Source organism: Arachis hypogaea, chromosome 18 (genome assembly GCF_003086295.3).
Source record: "Arachis hypogaea cultivar Tifrunner chromosome 18, arahy.Tifrunner.gnm2.J5K5, whole genome shotgun sequence".
Taxonomy (NCBI): domain Eukaryota; kingdom Viridiplantae; phylum Streptophyta; class Magnoliopsida; order Fabales; family Fabaceae; genus Arachis; species Arachis hypogaea.
Window position 1 is genome coordinate 36,028,516 of NC_092053.1, and position 12,622 is coordinate 36,041,137.

The 12,622-nt window shown below is 29.5% G+C and overlaps 1 protein-coding gene across 2 annotated transcripts; it reads left to right on the forward strand.

Annotated features, from left to right (window-relative positions):
• The first annotated feature begins 7,463 nt into the window (after positions 1-7,463).
• LOC112769932 (uncharacterized) lies at positions 7,464-11,176 on the forward strand. 2 transcript variants are annotated; one of them, XM_025814379.2, is made up of 2 exons: positions 7,464-8,173; positions 9,628-11,176. In XM_025814379.2, the coding sequence occupies exons 1-2, from the start codon at positions 7,780-7,782 to the stop codon at positions 10,947-10,949; spliced, it is 1,716 nt and encodes a 571-aa protein (XP_025670164.2). In that variant the 5' UTR covers positions 7,464-7,779; the 3' UTR covers positions 10,950-11,176. The 2 variants fall into 2 exon arrangements, with proteins under 2 accessions (XP_025670164.2, XP_072081844.1); XM_072225743.1 differs by having other exon boundaries at positions 7,641-8,173; positions 9,829-11,176.
• Positions 11,177-12,622: the final 1,446 nt, after the last annotated feature.

Here is a 12,622-nt window from a genome sequence, read left to right on the forward strand (position 1 = left end):
AAACTGGGAAGCAAAGCTAAATTATGTACCAATTATAAGATTTATTTCCGAGAGAGGTATTAAAAATTTAGGCAACACTTAGGAGACGAAGTTTAAAATAAATTTAAAGACAACACTTATAAAATGTAACATATTGACTTTATAATAATTGTCTTATATATTTGATAGAGCAAAACTTGTTAAGTGTCTTTTAATTTATCTAAGACATCATTTATAATATGTTGGTTAAAAATATGTTGTAATAGCTCTATTTACTAGCAATTTGTATAAAATATTGTCTATTTTTATGTTAGGCAACTCTTTTAAAGTGTTGTCTTAAAAATATGTTGCAATGGATAAAAAATGTGGTAGTGGATCTTCATGGAAAAGTTCACTTACACCTAAGGATACCATCAATATTAGTGTTAATTAGTAACTACTATCTTGGCACATGTAAATCGCTACAGAAGTACCAGGATTTTTTTAATGTTGCATTTGTGAAGAAACTGCTTTGTTCAGTGTAACAACTCTAATTTTTGTATTAACAACGCGAGTTTTTTAAAAATAATATTTTGAAGCGATTAGTTTTATTTTGATGAGTCGATTTCGAATCCCGAAATAAAATAGATGATAATATAATTTTGTTATTATCTTATTTATTATTTTACTTGCTTTAATTATAATGGAACTTAGATAATAATATTAATATTATTATCAAGTCCGATTTTTGCTGATAAAATTAATTATTAATATTTCTTAATGAGTTTAGAGTTGCTAAAGTTCCATAAAATATCTTTATATTCCTAAATTACTAATGTCATTTATATTAGTAACTCATATATATTTAAATTTATATATATTATTATTATAATTATATTAGCAGCAGCAGCATCATCATTATTATTATTATTATTATTATTATTATTATTATTATTATTATTATTATTATTATTATTATTAATAAGTAGAGTTCCATTAGTTATATATATATATATGAGACTATTATCATTAGTTGGCTTTTCCTTTGTTACGTGTATATATATATATATATATATATACAAGGCTAGTATTATTAGGTGGCGGAAGCAAAAGCATAAACATATTAAAGCATATTAATATTAAGGCAAGAGCATATTAGTATTGCATGATCATTCTCATAAAAGCATAAACTGTGGCACATATAAAAGCAAGCCACATAACTATTTTTATTACCTTACTCATCATATAACCTTAGTTGATTGCATGCAAACGGTGAGGAAGAGAAAAGAGTGAGAGAGAGAACTGTAACCCCACCAAATTTTCGGTTTTGATTTTTTGCGATCCGTAATCTCAATTAAAAATCTAATCCGGTAAAAGTATTTATATCATCTTTTTCGACGTGTTGGCGTTATTTTTGATCGGTGGAAGTCAAGACGTAACTTTTTTACTCTTTGAGTTTGACCAACTAGAGTTCTAGGAGGCACAGACTATTCCGGACGTTTTCTTCTTAGACGACTCGGTCAGAAGGCTTCTCTAGAGCTTCGAGTATTTTGATTCCATACGAAGGTAAGATTTTGGTAAATTCTCACCGGTTAAATTGGTATTGGACAAGTGAATTGATGTCGTGATTACTTGTTGATTGAATTTGATTGAATTTATATTGAATTTTGTGATATATTGATATTTGTGATAAGTTTGAAGTTCGGAGGGTTTTAGTGCACCGAGGAACTGAGTTATTCTGATGAATTTGATTTCTGGATTACGATAGGATAATTTGAAAATGTTGGAATTTGTCTGGTTTGATTTATTAGAAATGATTTGAAAAGAGTGTGGAAAATGGTTTGGATGGAATCCGAGAAGGGTGGCAGAGTCTGGGTTTTAGGGGAGATGCCGCTGAAATTTTGTTATAAACCTTAAGAATTTATTTGAAATTTTATTTAGAAAAAGCAGATTGGATTTGAGAAATTGTATTATTTGATTCTCGATTTATTCAGAAAATAGTTATATGTCGAATTTAATTCATTTAAGAAAAGTATATATATTTTGAGTTCGATTTATTTAGAAAAGAATTATTTTACGATTTTAAATTATTTAAGAAAAGTATTATGTTTAAGTTTGATTTAAAAATGAAAAGGGCTTATGTTTTGAATTTGACTCAAGGATTTTATTTGGAGGAGTTTTAGTGAACCTTAAAAGTAATTGAATTTTTATTGAATGATTTCATTTTGTGATATCTTGGAAAGAGTAAAAGAATTAGTTTTAAGGATGAAAGGGGGATTGGTTTTGGTTTTAAAAGAAAAAGAGAAGATAAATCGGCACGTGTGATTATGAAATGATTAAAAGGTCACGAGAGGGTGACAGAAAGTAAATAGTTATAGTGTTGATGTGAACATGTTACGCCAGGTGCTTTATGTGTAAATGATTGTACGAGGATGCCCGTATATATGGAATGGCATCCAAGAGAAAGGGGCACATGCTTCAGCTAGAGAATCAGCGCCTACAAGTACTTGCAGAGGTCATGTTCGACATACTTTAGCTGGAGAATCAGTACCTGCAAGAAGTAGTAACTTGCAGAGGTTATGATGCTGGAATGCCTTATCTGACTTGCGAGTCGGATTGCATCGGGTGCGAGTCGAAACCAACAAATGAGCTTATTACCTGCAATAAGGCTAGACATGTATCATCCTTGTTGTGCATTTGCATTTTACTTGATGCGGTAAAATTGTTTGTGATTGTCTTCCTGTGGTTATGTATTCCTTATTGTTACTCTGAATTGTGGTAATTAGATACTTCTTTATGACACTTGTATATTTCATTGTAAATTATTTGAACTATGATAATCCTGACTAAACTAACTATCCCCGACCCTACTAAGAACCCCCCAGTTCTTACCCCTTTTCTTCCTCCGCCTTCAGATGGAGACCGGAGTTCTGTTTTACGAGATAGACCATCCCTATATATATGAGGATATTGTACTGCATAGGTTTTATGTAGTAGGTGTAGAGATTATGACTCATATGTACATTTTGCGTGATCACCCTTTCAGTCATCCGATTAACACTCTACAGTTTATCCCTATATGCCCTACGAGTTTCCGTTGTATTTGGCTCCACCCGGATACGCCATTTCACTCGTTCCATGATAGACTAGTGCCTCATTAGCATCCCAATCAGCCTGCGGATTAGATGGACCCTGAGCCTGAGCCCATGGAGGAGCATATTCCAGAGCCTGTATCGGAGGAGGATATACCAGTAGAGTAGATCTCAGTATCTTCATCCGAGCCATCTTCTGAAGAGCCTCTCTCTGTCTCTATTAGTGGACTGACGAGTGTTGGTCAGACCAGTAGTACGAGTGCCAAGGCCCCTCCGGAGATTATCGAGATATCTAATGATGAGGACGAGGATCCTGAGGAGTGTTTTGACGTGATTATGATCTCCTCTGACGATGATAGCTGATGCCTGGGAGCTGAGGATGTGCCCTTTTGGTAGTTTTTATGTTAGCCTAGCTTTTGTGTTAGTCTCCCACTTTTGAATAGATTCACTGAGAGAGTAGGGTTTACATAGTTGACTAGGCTAGTTTCGGGCACCAGCTTAGGAGTTTTCTATATGGACCATACCAGGGTCCAGAGTATTGATTTGTACATTAGTAGCAAGATGTGAAGAGTTGTATACTAACTTATGATATATAGATATATGACAGTACCTTTATATGTATGTATGATCTATGCTATGTGTTATGTTTATATATAATGTTGGCTTTGTGTATGTTTTATTTGATTTCCTATTATGGCTTGTGTATGTTTAATTAGCTATTCTCGCAAATCTTTTTATAAAATAAAAGTTTTTCTCCAAAAATTCGATAGTGCGCTAATACGATTACAGGCTTAATAATAAATAGCTAAAGTTTTAGGTGAGCAAATTGGTGACACTTGATTTCCAGTATGATCATGACGTACTGGAAATTGGGTCGTTACATTAAGCTCCTTTAGAAATCGCTACAGGTATAGTGGTTTATACTCGCACACGTTTCAACGTAAACTATTATGTTACGTGCAATTCCTAATCCGTTATATCCCTCTCGCAGTTTCTATAGAATTATAAAAGTTGCATTTGCGTCTTCATTGTTCAAATGTTGTATTTTAGTAATATTGGTTTCCAAACAATTTATTTCGATAACTTGCCTAGTAAATTACTTAAAACCTATGATGCACAGATACTCCACGGACACAGGACACAATACGACATAAGACACATAGACATACAAATTTAAAATTTATATAAGATACGGAAACATAACATATATAAAATATAAAGTATTTTTAAATAAATTATAATTATATTTTAGTATTTATTAAAATATAATTTAATTTTTTAATTATTTTTAATATTTTTTAATTAGATAAAATATTTAAAATATTTTTTATTTTAATAATTAATAATATATATTATTTCTAAATTCATTTTAAAAATACATGTTAAAAATAAAATTAGACATATTAATGAGTGATGATATTTAAGTATGTTTAAATTTGTCTGAAATTTTTTTTATTAAAATATATTTAAATATAAAAAACATATATATAAGACGAATGTCAATAAATATCATATCTAAAATGTGTCTAATATATAGGCTTTTTTACCTATATGCGCATGTAAAATACATTTATTCCTAAAATACGCACGGTTTGAAACTCCTCCTCAAATACGCACTGCCAACTCGCAAGAGACAAACACAAAATGAAAATAGGGGGCATATCAGGGATGGTAGCCGCGAAATGGCTCATGGCGTCTGACACAAACCATTCCAATTACGTCAGCCACGAAATGGAGCACTTCAGCTATGGCACACACGAAATGGCCCACTTCTTGTATGACGAGCACGAATTGTAGTATATATAAGTAGTATACCCAAAATAAATGTATTATATTGCATTGATTGTTTTACTTTTTCTAAACAGCTTGCACAACAAAGACACAAATTCAGTGAATATTTAATTTACTTTCTAATTATTTTTTCTTATAGACAGCCACATCTTAACTAAAATAAAATAATTTTTTCTAATTACAAAAAGTGCAAGATGGATCAGCCATTGATGATTTATTTTCATGATTAAGAGTTGAATTGTAATTTATTTTGTTTAGGATAAAAAATAGTTAGAAACTAAATTAAGCATTTACTTTTATTTGTTATTATTGTTAACAATGGATATAGTGTTTTTACCAAAGACAAAAATTAAATTATAAAATAACTCTAAGATTTTCACATATTAATAATATAAATTTTTGTGTGTAAATTTTTAGTAATATATTGTACATTATTAGTTATAGCTCAACAAATCATTTAAACTTATAAATTTTAATTGATTGTCATATAAAATATTTTAATATTATTAATATATAAAAAAATAATTTTAATATATTGTTAACATAAAATAATTTTATTTATATATCCAATTACATAATATTATATTAAATAAAATAATATTTTTTTATTTATTACATAAATATTTATTCAAAAAAATATATGTAATTAAATAATTATATAAAATATTATATTCTATATTATGAATACCAATTCTATAAAATAATATAAAATTAAATAAAAATTCACATATAATTAATTATTTTTAAATAAAATTAATATTAAAAATTATTAGATAATAATTTAGTTATTTGCCAAAAATTAAATTTATAATTTATAATAATATAAAAAAATTAATTATTATGATACATTATGCATTATTCATATACACATTTTGTATCTGAGACACTTCTTTCTTGTTGAGAAAGGCTGTACTCTCTCACTCTTCTCACCATTTTCATATCTATCTATCTCTATCACTCTTTTTCTCTCTCTATATATAAATAGGTAAAGAGAGTCACAGGTTCTTCTTGTGAGTGTGTTTTTCTTATTTCTGCCGTGACATTTGAGCCATTTCGTGTGTGTCATAGCTGAGGTGCTCTATTTCGTGGTTGACGCAATTGGAATGGTTTGTATCAGACGCCAGGAGCTATTTCGTGGCCACCATTCCTGATATGCCTCCTATTTTTATTTTGTGTTTGTTCCTTACGAGTTGGCAGTACGTATTTGAGAAGAAATTTCAAACCGTGCGTATTTTGAGAATAAATGTATTTTACATGCGGATATAGATAAAAAACCCTAATATATATAACAAATCACTAAAGTATCCAACAAAGTTTCCATTGCATTCTTGTATTGATATTTTTTTGTTTGACCGTGTTTCTCTTTTGGTTTTTGGACAGGACCATGTGTCAACAAACTTTTACTTTTATGTTTAAAGAAAACATGAAAAACAAAGTTCGCGTTATTTGCTCTTCTTGCTTTGGTAAATTACTTGGAAGGAGCAACGACAAAGTTTCCGTTGTATTCTCATATGAATACTTCTATAATTACTAATTAGGTTCACTTCCATAAAAATGTCTAAAATATCTTTTTTAAAAATATTTTTTAATAATTAAAATTTAATATATATATATATATATATAACCGATTAAATTGTATTATATTTGTCAAAATTAGATCAGACAAATTAATTTAACCAAAAAATAATAAATCAAATTTTAAATAATTAATATTATTTTTTATAAAAAATAACTACAATATTCCTAGAAAATGATTAAAATATATATATATATATATATATATATTAATTTTGAGAATTTTAAATTTTAATCATTTTTTTGCGTTGTTATAGGATTAGGATTTAAAATTTGTAAAATATATATATAAATAATTGGGATATTTTAGTTATTTTTTATAATATGAATATTGTAGTTAATTTTTATTAAAAAATATTAATTTAGACCGGTTCAAAATTTAATTTATTAATTTTTTAGTTAAATTAATTTATTTAATCAAATTTTAATAAAAATAATACAGTTTAATTAATTATATGTATTAAATTATAATTTCTAAAAAATATTTTTAAAAAAAAGACGTATTTGACATCTTTATTTAAATGACTTCTTTTATAATTTTATTGCTCGACTATATATGTCCCTTTTAAAAAAATTATTGCCAAATAATTATCATTTGTGTTCATAATTTTAAAATAGAGGGGATAGTACTTACTAGAAAGTTACGTTTTATCTTAATAAAATAGTAATACTAAGTGTATATTAAAATTAGTCATTAAAATTAATTATTAATATAAAATATAAATTAAAATATAAAATATATATTAAAAATAAATTAAATAATATATATTTATACACAAATATATAATAACTAATTTTAATAATTAATTTTAGTATAAATAGTATTTTTATAATAAAATATATTATATTAAAGTTTCTGCTATTAAATATCAGAATATTAAATATCAGAATGAATGTGAACGAATGATAAAGACAAATTGACTTGATTATTCTTGGCCGTGTACCATAGGCTAAATTTATTTGTTTCTTTTCTTTTTGGGTCAAGATTGAATATCAGAAAATGTAGCTATTCCATTTGTAAGAAAAGAAAAAAGAACCTAAAGCTCACATAGCCCCGAAAGAATTGATAATTGGAAATTTGATATTTCCACGTTGAATATGGAGTGAGCTTTGAATAATTAGTTAACGCAAGCTGCAGTCAACTTCCACAAATTGTCTCTCTTTCAAATTACGAATAAGAACGAACAATAAAGACAAGACTTGATTCTTGGCCGTGTACCATAGGCTAAATTTGATTTTTTTTTTTTTTTTTTCAATTATTTGAGTGTCAGAAAATGTAGCCATTGCATTTTTAAGAAAAGAAAAAGAAAAGAAAGAACTTATAAAGCTCAGGAAGAGCCGAGAGAATTGATACGTTAAATCTATGGAGTGGGCTTTGAATAGGAAGAAGCGATGGATGGTATTGGTGGGAAGTATTTTGGTGTTGGTTCAAGTGTTTGTGAACACAAGCGGTTGTTTCAGAGAAGAGAAGAGATCGCTTCTTGAATTGAAGACTGCTTATTCGAATCATTCTTTGCTGCCATCTTGGGTTGATGACGTTGTTGATCCAAATAGCAATTGCTGTGATTGGGAATGCGTTGAGTGTGATCCCTCCTCTGGCTATGTCTTCAATCTCTCTCTCTCCAATATCAGAGACCGTGATGCCTATGGACGTTGTTTTTCCACACCCTTCAACTGGTCCTTGCTCCTCACCTTCCCTCAATTGACAATCCTTGATCTCTCCCATAACTGCTTCCAAAACTTCGTTTGTCAAGGAGGTACCGTTTCAACTAAGAGAATTTTTTTCTATGAGTAGTGCTAGGGAGCCAATGGCCTAAGTGTATGTACAATGGGCTAAATGAACATCACTTATAAACATCTCATGTTATAAAAAGTTAATTTTGGGTTCAAAAGCCAAAGTTCGAACTCTTGACCTTCCACATCTGGAACTCTTGTACCATGTCTTGAAACCACTCATCCCAAAAACGTAACCTGACAGGATAATGTAACACTAATAATGATATCTCTAATACTTTCTAAACCTTCATTTAGTGTGTATATATGTACGCTTAGGCCATTGGCTCCCTAGACTTTCTCTTTTTCTATATATATGTTTTTTTAAGTATGCATATTTAGTGTGTATTCTAAGAAAACTTAAGTATTTGTTTTCATTTTATAATAGTTATATATTGTTGGTTTCATATTATTGTTGCTTTTAAATAAATACTCTTCTAATTCGTTTTTCCTCCAACGAATTACATGTACTTTTATCTGACTTAGTAAGTTGTTATAAGCCCCAACAAATTATGTGTACACATAATTCGTGCAGGAAATCAACGGATTACATAAAAATAATTTAGGATACATATTTAATTACTTAATTGATTTTAATTGAGACATTTTTAGTAATATTAGTTTCTACTAAATATTTTATTTAGGTAAATTGTCCTATTATTTATTTCTTTTAGTTCTTGTTTTCAATTTTTTTTTGGAAGATTACTTTTCAAGTTGCAGCGCTATGATTGGTAAAATAAAATAAAAGTTGCTTTTAATAAGCATAAATTATAACATTTTCAGCAAATAAAAAGTTACGTTAGTGATATTTGATTGGTAAAATTATTTTTAAATTTAAAATAATTATAATAGACATAAATATATTTATGAATTAGTTTTAATATTTATTAATATATAAAATTATATTAAAATTTTTAATTTTAAAAAATACAACATAACTATGAATTGAAAAATGTATTTAACTTTTTAAGGGATAAAACTGTACAAATGTGCACGCAATAAATTTGCTATCCAATTGGTTGTTATATATTTATTTATAAATATATATTATTTATTTTATCTATATTTTAATATGTATTTATATGAGTAGTAACTAATTTAATTGAAGGATTAGGAATCCTTCAACCACTACCTCAAGTGTATACTAATTATTATTGAAACAATCTCGTTATGTTACCAACAACATTTTTGTCAACTTTTGCCAACTCTTATTTATAAATGTGTTTAATGGAAGTGTCTTTATAGATGTGTCTAATAAAAATGTCTTTTTTATGGATATGTTTAATAGAAGTGTCTTTATATATATATTTTCTAGATGTGTCTCTTTATATATATGTTCAAAATATAATAATTAATTATTATTGATAATAAGTTGGCAGATAATATATTGGTACCCTATACTTTTCCTTATCGAAAATACTATAACTTTCACTTCTAGGTTTATGTCAAATGAAGCAAATTGAAGAGCTATATTTAAATGATAACAATTTCGAAGGAACTTTGGATCCACTCATGGGAAATATGACATCACTTCGGACTCTTGATCTTTCACATAACTTGTTAAGTGGGAGTATTCCTGCTTCAATGGCAATGATGCCAAGTTTAAGAATATTAAATCTGGGCCACAATAATTTTTCAGGGAGCATACCCATCAACATGTTTGAAGGACGAGACACCTCAGCTCCAATAGGTTTACATATCCTGGACTTGTCTCATAACAAATTCTCGGGTCATCTGCCATTTTCCTTCACGATATCACCATCTTTGGTTTTCATTAATTTGAAAGGAAATGATCTTACTGGCAAGATACCTAATTATTACCCTCGTGGCGACAATATAGTTGCTATTGATTTCAGTGACAACAATTTCAAGGGACATATTCCGGAGAGCATCTATAGTCTTAAGTCTTTGACATTTCTTCTATTGGCAGGAAACCAATTGCAAGAACAACTCTCCAGTGGTATATGTGAGTTAAGAAATCTACAGATCTTGGATCTGTCCCGTAATAAATTCACTGGCTCTATACCTTCTTGCTTCAATAATATAGCATTTCAGGATGTAAATTTTGTTTTCTCTCGTGGACAAAGAGCTACCGTGTCTCCTGGAGGAGCTAAAAGATATCGTACACAAATATTTGGTTTTAAGTATAGAATGGGAGAAGTACAAGTCAAAACAAAAGGTTCATCTCGTTCATACGAAGGTGATACACTTAAAATCATGTCTGCATTGGATTTGTCATCTAATCAATTGACGGGAGAAATTCCTCGCGAATTAGGAGATCTCAGCGGCCTTCATACACTCAATTTATCTCACAATCGTCTGAATGGATTGATTCCAGAGAGCTTTCACAATCTACAAAACATAGAGAGCTTGGATCTTTCAAACAACACTTTGAGTGGGCAAATTCCTCTTAATCTTCAGGACTTGTACTTTTTGGAGATCTTTAATGTGTCCTATAACAATCTATCAGGTACAGCACCTGAGGAAAACCAATTTGCCAACTTTGATGATAGCAACTACGAAGGGAATCCATTTCTCCATTGGACCAACAGTAACAGGCGGATTCCACCACCTCCAGCCCCGTTGGATAAGAGAAAGAAAGATGATTCTGCCGTTGACTTCACTTCTTTTTATTGGACTTTCTCTGCATCTTATGTCACAGTGCTCTTAGCGTTGGTGATAATTCTTTGGATCAATCCATATTGGAGAAGAGTGTGGTTTTATTTTGTTGAATGGTGTCTTTTTAAATGCTTTCGTTAATTGGAGATACTTTCTACATAGAAAATTATGAAATAAATTACCCAAGGATGTTTGATATGCGTTTTCCTAATGTGGTTGATAGGGAACCTAGCTTGCATTTTTGGAAGAACAAGTAGTATTAGACTTTAATTTAGTAATTAGTCGCTCCAGTTCTCATAAAATATTTTATTGAACTCGGTTGTTGTTTGCGCAATTAAATATTGTATTTCTCCAGTGCTTGATTTCAAGGCTTCTTTTTCCAACGATTCTATATGCTACCTACTTGGGCGGATAACCCTAACAACAATGGATGTATGATGATGGGTACGGTGTTTATGGCTTTCCAAGTTGATGGTCTATTTTTCTATAACCTTCAAGGAATTGAGAACCATTCATTTGTCCTTCAATTCTTTTTGGGACTTCATTTGGAAACCAGGTGTTATCCAAAAATTTGGGAAGAATTTATGACTTGAAGCTAGCTGTAGAAGCTGGGTTGATAGATGATGTTGAAAAAAAAAAATAAATTTTAGGATAAACCACAAAACTGCACTACAACTAGAAAATGGATTAATACAGACAGATTTACAGACATATTTAGTCTTTATTACAGACGAATTTTTGGTTACCGATGAAATTATCGACGGATTTTGTCTTTCTGTAAAAGTCCCGTCGGAAATTATTTACCGACGGATTTTTTTCCGTTGAAAAATTACCGACGGATTTTTACCAGTTACCGACTGATTTTTTCTCTGTAAATTCTGCATCAATTTTCCGAAGGCGACGAACTTTTCGACGGATTTTTCGTCTGTAATTACAGACGGATTTTTCGTCTGTAATTACAGACGGATTTTCAGACAGATTTTCCGTCTGTAATTACAGATGGATTTTCAGACGAATTTTCTGTCTATAATTACAGACGGATTTTTCGACAGATTTTCCGTTTGTAATTTGAACTTTGGAAAATCATCTTACATTCTAATTACAGACAGAAAATCCGTCTGTAAATCCGTCAGTAAGATAAAATAGAATTTTTTTTTATTTTTCCAATTACAAAATAAATTTATTTTCATACAAAATAAATATAAATTTAATACAAATTTTTATCTAATTTGTATTCAAATATTTATAATATTTCAAAACATAAACAAATTCATCGTATTATCAAACTAAGAAAAATATTATAAACAAGCAAGTCAATATAATTCAAAACATAAACAAAGTGTATTGATACGTCAACTATAATAATAAGTAATAACCATACATCAACAAAGTGCATTGATACATGAACTATAATTCAAAATATAAACTCTGTATTCAAAACATCTTTCTAAAATCCCATGTCCAATAAATGATCAGCTTCATCGAGCACCAACACTTTCACACCCATCAGCCGAGTTGCAAAGCCAGCAGTATTCTCCACATGATCTGTAAGCCTTCCAAGTGTAGCAACAAGGATCTGTATAGCATGTATAAAACATTAGTGATTATTTCCTAATAGATCATAATATTTAGCATCTATATGAAAGGTTATTTAGTAATGTTGAAAAACTACTTATCTTTTTGTTTGCTTATATACATGTCCTTTGGAAAGTGTGCATGGTTCTATTCCACTAGAAATAACACTTCAGCCGCAATAATAGAAGGATTTACCTGGCAAGGATTTGCTTGCATACGTTTCTATTCTAAGGCAAGTC